This window comes from Melospiza georgiana, chromosome 3, assembly GCF_028018845.1.
Source record: "Melospiza georgiana isolate bMelGeo1 chromosome 3, bMelGeo1.pri, whole genome shotgun sequence".
Classification (NCBI taxonomy): Eukaryota; Metazoa; Chordata; class Aves; order Passeriformes; family Passerellidae; genus Melospiza; species Melospiza georgiana.
Window position 1 is genome coordinate 34,823,157 of NC_080432.1, and position 7,500 is coordinate 34,830,656.

General features: G+C 40.7%; 1 protein-coding gene across 1 annotated transcript in view; it reads right to left on the reverse strand.

The window, feature by feature from the left end:
• The window catches only part of PROX1 (prospero homeobox 1), a 49,130-nt gene that overhangs the window by 31,012 nt on the left and 10,618 nt on the right, over window positions 1–7,500 (reverse strand). The window contains exon 3 of the mRNA XM_058021438.1: window positions 2,422–2,533. Coding sequence (XP_057877421.1) covers window positions 2,422–2,533 — 112 coding nt within the window. The remainder of the gene's footprint in view (window positions 1–2,421; window positions 2,534–7,500) is intronic.

Sequence of the window (7,500 nt, forward strand, 5' to 3'; positions counted from 1 at the left end):
AAACAAATCTGTACAAAAAAATTGTCACTTTAGTACACAGAATTTTGCAGCACTACAGATCTTACTAGTTTTGCCACAGCATTTTGGGGTTATTGCCATCTTGGGACAGGGGAGGAAGAAAGAAAAGCACCAATTTTTAATTGGTGTAAATCAGTGCAGCTTCTTTGGTTCCAACACAGCTATACGCATTCACTTTCCCTGAGGGCCTGGCCCTGATATTCAAATTGTTCCCAAGCTTTATTCCCCTATTTAAATTTCTGAAATAAATCACTGTGCTAATACAGTTTCTTTTCATTTTTAAGGGCAATTAGTAATGAAATTAAATATGATTGCTTCAAGTATTACACGTTACGCATACATCTTTATTAATATAGCCACAATCTCCAGAACCAAACATTTGGCCAGCGCAGCACATGGAAACGTCTCATTAGGGTACCTATTTACATACGTGTTCTCAGCTCATGGATGAGAGCGTTCCAGTGGCAAGCAGTTGTCCCCATCGGCACTGGTAGGGGACACCTGCTTAAACCACAAGGACGTTCTGGCTCCATTTAAGCAAAATTATGTCCTCTCGTTTCCGTGAGAAGGAGGGGTGAAGCTAATGGGACTGCACGTGGGCTAAAGGGGGAGCATCCTTTGGCTCTAGAAACTGCAAACACATGCTAAGCACTTTGAAGCATTTAAAGGTATGGAAAAGCTCAAGAAAAGATTAGTGCATCCAATATTTGCATCCCTGGTTCTCTGGTGCTGCTGACCATGTGTGGCTGTCATGTGTCCCCAGGGAAGTGGATGCAATTGGTTTTGGACAAATGACTCCATCCCAAACCGGTGGTTTGTAAAGCTTTTTTGGGTTTCTCCTGGTGCTGTATAAATGTTAGGTGGAACTAAAGTAAATTTCTGTATTTTACACAACTTTGTCAGAAGACAAAGTCACCGTGTGCACACAAACACACAAGCGTGTATCTTCTTAAAAAGTGGAAATAAAGCAGAAATGCCAGCAAAAAATTATCCCCACTTCAGCACACCTGGCTGTGTGAACTTGCAGGGCCAAAGTCACAGAGCAGCCCCAGAGCAGACCCTCCTGAGCAGCCCTGCCAGCTCTACATCTGCCTGTGGCACCTCATCGGAGCAGTGTTGCCTGAAACGCTCCCTCCGATTTTTCCATTCCAGGTGGATCCACTCTGAGAGCAAACCCTCCACTTGGCCCGCTGCACCATTTGCAGCTTTTTTTGTGTGTGTTTAATGATTCTTGACCAGCCATTTAGCCTAGGAAGTGCCTGTATTGCTTCCCCCCCCTCCTTTTTATAAATGTTGTCACCATCCGCTCAGCACATGGCATTGAATAGAGGAACCTCCAAGGACACGGCTGCGAGGGGCAGGAGCGTATTGAGATGTGCAAGCAACATTAAATGAGAAAAAAATAAAGGGAAAAACTGCCAGGAAACTTGACCAAAGAAAACTGATCAGCAGAAACTGGGCCAAGTACACAACCTGTGGGATAATCTCCCACTAAGACTGAAGAAACCATAACCCAAAAGTGATTAAAAGAAGGATTTCTGTAATTTGTTTTGGGGGGAGACATGCAGGGGGGGAACGATATGTAACAAACTAATTTAAGCTAATGTAATGTTTATAAAGTTACTTAGATAATGACACCATGCATACCATTATAATCATTAAAACACAATCTATGCGTTTAAAAAAAAAAAACTTAGATGATTAACACAAAATCAAGTTGATGTGAAGGAACAATTACTTTTAGAAAAAAAAATCAGGAGGTCCTAATATTCTGTAGAATGAGGGAGGATGCAGCTGTATGTCGACAGCTTTCATATCCTCATTTGAATAATGTGGCCTGAATCTGTCACTTTATTCATCCTCCTTATGCTCAGTGTACTCTGCATCAACAACAAATTAAGTTGTAAATAAGAGACAATCATCACTTTTGTTTTTAAGCAGCTTCTGCATGGAGAATTTCAATGTACTGTTTCTTTTTGACAGAAAGAAAGGGATTCTACACTCTGCTTATGTAAGCACAAATATGAGGAAAGCAACCGAAATGAAACAATGAGGGAGTACTTGAGAACTGCTCCAAAATGTTCTTGGAAGTACATTTATACCACCAAAAAAATCTCCTTTTTTAATAGGATATATAATGGAGACCCTTTAATTTACTGTAATAATTATCCTTACTTTGCTTTAAAATTTCAATTTTTTTTTTAGATTTAGAAACATTCCCTTTCCTTATCCAGGCACATGCAGTGTACACCTCAACAGGAAGAACAAGTGAATAAGGTCGGGATGTAAACTTTATGTACCTAGAAATATTATTAATTTCTAACAGGATAAAACAATACCATTTTGTGAGAAAATACAGCATGCAGTAAGGAGAAAGGGTGGGGGGAGAAGAGATTTTCTTACCTTTACATCTGAGAAGTAGGTTTTCAGCATATTGGAACTTGGGTACCGGGTGTAAAAGAACATGAGCTTGGCCTTTTTCAAGTGATTCGGTGACAAGCCTTCCTGCATGTAGGATTGAATTAGTAAAGGAAAATTCTTTTCTTGAGAAAGCTAGTTCTGAATGTACAGAGTGCATTCCCTAGACCACAGGAGAAAGTATTAACATCTGAACCACTGTGCTGCAATTTTCTGTAAAATAGGCAAACATGGGACGAGAGGCCACGTAACTTTAACCCTGTGCTTCCTATCAGTTTAGGTGCTGGGTCTCAGGGACCCTGCAAGTTTAGGGATTGTGTACCATAAGTACATTCACTTGTTGCTACGGAAACAAATGCAGGAAGCATGTGCCGCAGAAAACTTATCGGGAGCTTTTTTCTCCTTCTCCTTTGCAATGCCAGCTAAAGCTTCTTTTCCTCTCGGTGTTGTGCTGCTTGCACACAATAAAACCAAAGCGTGTAAGACAATCAGGGGCACTTTATGATTTTGAGCAGTTTTACACAAACAGCACATTTCACCTGTTCCATTCGTGTCGATAAATTTTAATATCTGGGGTAGATCTCCCTAGTCCTGCTGCTGCTTTGCTCCAGTGGCTCGCCTGCAAATCAAAGTGAAATCTGTAGCAGGCAGAGCCCCTTGGCCGCTGAATCCCTCTGCCACAAACTTGTCGCCTCCTGATTTACACAGTTAACTCCTTGGAGAACGGAGCTGTATTTGGGGCTAACCAATCAATACATGAGGGCTAGCAGATCAATAAATGGCCACTTACCCTATAAGGCAGCCTGTTTATCCTGGAAACATCATTACCTTTTAGATCTGTAAACAGAAGCAACTAAAAGAGTTCCCAAGGGAATGTGAAGCTAACCATAACAATCTCGGCTTGCTGATTTTTCTCCCAGCTTCTTGGCTCCCTTTTGTGAACTGCGTGCTAGGACGGCTCTGGTCACATCTGTGCCGCAGGCTGGCCCTGCCATTTCCTCAGCAAATTAATGGCTTTATAATTTATCAGAAATGAAGATGCACGTGGAGAAAATCAATGCGGCCCCCACAAGGTCAATTAAGGGTTCTTCCCAGAAGCTTCTCTAAGGACTGTTTCTCCTAAACACAGTTGTTGAAAATTTCGCTCGGTTCACACCTTATGGTGGGGGAAGGTCAACCAAGTTGACAGATGCACTGCAGCCAAGGTGCCTCCTCTGCCTTACAGCGGGTGCACGTCAGCACAGAACATCCCACTCCAGGCCTCGACATGGGAAACACAGACTAATTTTTATCAGCAGCCTACTGATGATTAGCTAGGCTTTTTCAGCAAAATTCCTTTTTCCCTAATTCCTGAAATCTGCTGAAACCCTCTGCCTTTATTTCAGTTACAAAGTTCATTTTTAGATTAGAAAAATGTAGCATTTAAAAAAAAAGGCATTGACAATATTAGTTTAAAAACCTCTTATTATCTGGAAGTACATGGAAAATGGCTCAGCTGAACTTGCATTTTGTTTTAGATGCTTAATGATTACAAAGAAGATAATTTATGACTGACATACTTCTTGTGCCAAGAGAAGAGTTGAAAGAACCTCCAGTTACCTCCATTAGACTGATAGAGAAGTCTAAAAGAGCATTACACTCTGCAGTGCCATCTGTCAAAATACGTAAGTGAAATAATAGTAGCAAGCTGTCACCTATTGCTCAGTGATAAGAGTTTTAGACAAATCAAAACTTCTATGCCAGAAATCCATTTTGTTATGTGATCCTTTCAGGGAAGTGGGGGTCCAAATGGGAACTCCAGTAGGAGAGAAAAGAAAGTAATCCTGAGTCTCCTTAATTTGCAATTCCTCTGACGCCGACAACATGTTAACATCGGGTTTGGTGTATATTCTCTTTCAATGCAAGCTGAAGGATGGACTTAAACTTCAAAAAACCCCTCTCACATTTGCTGGATTTAAGCATATTAGACAGTTGTCTAAGCATTTGGATTCCTTCTGCATTTAGGATTTTTAAATATTTTCTGCTCTAATGCCAGAGGATATTGATATTGAATGAAGCATGTATTAAAAGATGCTCTGAGACTCAAATTCCCAGCAATCCATTTTTTATTAAAATTATACTTGTTCTTAAGCACTTGGCAGCCTCAAAGTAATATCAAATATGCAACAAATCTGTATATCTTGATCCTAAGGTTAACGCTTTACTGTGATAAAAAATACGATCTGTAATAATCTAGCAAAAAATAGTTAATGACGGACTTAAGAGCTAAGAATTAGATAACCCATTGCTATTTAAGAAAAAAAAACCTGAACTGACCAATTGCTTAATTTCCTTTTTAAGTGCTTGGGCTGAAAAGCAACTGTTCTTCCAAGAAAGCACTAGCTGTTTCCAGGATACTTACACACGCACAATGACTCATGATGAAATAGATTCAGTAAACATACAGCTGTACCGAACACGAGCTAAGCCCCATTCAAGGCCAGGAAAGAAAACGAGCACAAATAAATATTAAGGAGGTAAAGGGAGGAGGGGTGCCGAATGGAACGCAAACAAGCTCTGTCCCAGCAGCTCGTGTGGCTTGCCTCAATTCTCTTAGCTATAGCTTTGTGAAGACAGATGACATTCAATTCTATGGGTAATGCAAAATAGACAATAACTGCTGAAACTTGAGCCAGCTGCCAGGTGTAAAAAAAAAAAAAAAAAAAAAAAAAAAAGGAAAGAAAAAAAAGGAGAGAAAGAAAAGATGATAAATCCATAAATTAATGAAAGACATCTGCTCAGGAACATAAAAGATCAGAGGAACAGTGTACTGCAGCTGAACCTAAAGCAGTGTTCAAACAACCTGAGAGTCTCAGCATTGTGGGTTTACACAGCACAACGCTGCCTCACCTAACACAGCAGCAGCAGAAAAATGGCAAAGCCCTAGAAATAGGAAGTGAAAGACTGGGAACAAAACATATGGGGACAAAACATATACATGCTCTCATGTGTTTTAACAGGAGAAGCACAGGGGTGACACTGAACAGCATTTGATTCATTTGCACTTCAATCCTCCTCCCAGGTAATGCTCCTCTTTTGCAAAAATATTTTTCAGCACAGATGATCTTTCACTCCTGTTACTCTCAGCCTGAGCCCCCACAAATGCTCTAACAGGCTTTTCTAGCCCACGCATGCACTGAGCTGAAGGAAAAGTGGTAAGAATAGGCTGTATCAGGTAAAAAAAATCTGCAGCAGTAAAGCCAAGCTGCTTCTTAAGTTACACCTCAGGTACTTTTAATCAGCAAAGCTCCAAATAACTGTATCTCAGAGCATCTTCAAATCCCTCCAAAGAAGGGCTGGCTGGCTGCAAAGCATTCGTTCATCGCCCAGGTTTTATCATCAGCACGGAGTTATCCAGCTTGCTATACAATCTCTCCTTTTTTTTTTTTTAAGTTTAATTAGTTTAATTCTAGTCAGATGTAATAACTCCTCATTTCAAAATGTTGTAATTCACTAATTATAGCTTTCACATATTGGGACTTTGAAACTTACTCCAGTTGGATTGGAATTCTGTTTAAAAATAAGTAAAATTGTAAAAAGTTGCAATAATTTTTCTAAACCCTCCTGTCAGGGAGAACATGCTAAACTTCTTCACCTTTACAGATGTTTTATCAGCACACAAACTGCTGTTGTGCTTCAATTTTGATCTATGCAAATGTTTTGTGACTGAACAAGGCTATTTTTCTTGAGATGCAAAGAGGATGCATGACAAAGAAAGATCATGCAGAAAAACAATTCACTGTCTGTTTCTTTTTGAATTTGAATAAAACTTAATATTTGATTAAACAGATTAGTTTGCAAAGATACAGACTGCATTCATGACCAAGATGGGAATTCAGACTGCAGGTGCATCTTATCTTGTTTAGCAACATACACAAACATTAACCATTTCCTTCTGCAATTCAGCAAAGAATGATCAGATACATTTTACAGCCGTTGGTTAGGAAAAAAAAATCCAAGAAAACAAAACCCAGGCTAGTTTAGTGTTTAACTTACTACTAAAACCTGAATTTGGCTGTATCTGCTGGTCTTATGTTCTCATCCTGGCTTCATTGTCCAGGAAAACAGATGTTACTTTCTGCAGGGAAGAAAGATCTGCTTCTTTTAAGAAATATAGTCCCTATAGATGCACATTCAACCATGTAAAATAAAAGTGCCACAACAGAATTGACCAGAAACAAAACAACCTCCACACCACGCCTTTCCCTGGAAAATTGCAAGCTACCTGGACAAATGAGCTGCTGCTAGAAAAAAACATCCATTCCTACAGTTGAGCTGTATACCAGGGTACACGTGTAGAAGGGTTACTTAATAAATCTGGTCTGTATTGAAACCCAGAACAAACTGCAGTCTGCACTAGTGCCTAGGTGGGAAAGTCCCTCTGGCAGGGAAAAAAGCAGGGCAGTGAAAAAGAAAAGGGATCACTGTAGCACCAGCATTTCTCCTGGCTGTCCCTGGGAGCAGCAGGGGATTCTTGCATCCCTGTTTCAGCAGAAGCAACAAGCTCCATTAGTGAGCATCAGTGAGAATGAGCAGCAGAAAGGGGGAGAAGTGGGAGGGGTGAGGAAGAGATGCTCCATGGGTGGCAAGGATCAAGTGCAGCCCTAGAACTACTCCTAGTTCCCACTCTTGGCGTGTTTCTCCTCTCCTCACTGCTCTCCCAGGATGGGAGAAGTACTTTAATACAAAAAAACAATTAGTATGCCACTGTACTGTTTGGTAGAAATTAATTGCCCTGGCCTGAGTCTTGCCCTCAGCTGCCTCTCCTGTTGACCTCAGGTCTGCTTTCCAAGCACTGCACTTGCATTCAGTATGCAGGAGAGATCTTTGGTTTGGAGCTCCCCATGTAATTGGGGCCATCTCTTAGAGTGATGCTGTTCCTAGATTGCCTCTCTTCTGCCTTACAATGTAGGCAGTGAGGAGAAGATTTCCCTGCTACCAACACTCCACGAGATCATTTTCTGGGCAAGAGTACCTCAAACACCACATCCACTACCAGTTGGTTCCCAAAACCACCAACACCTA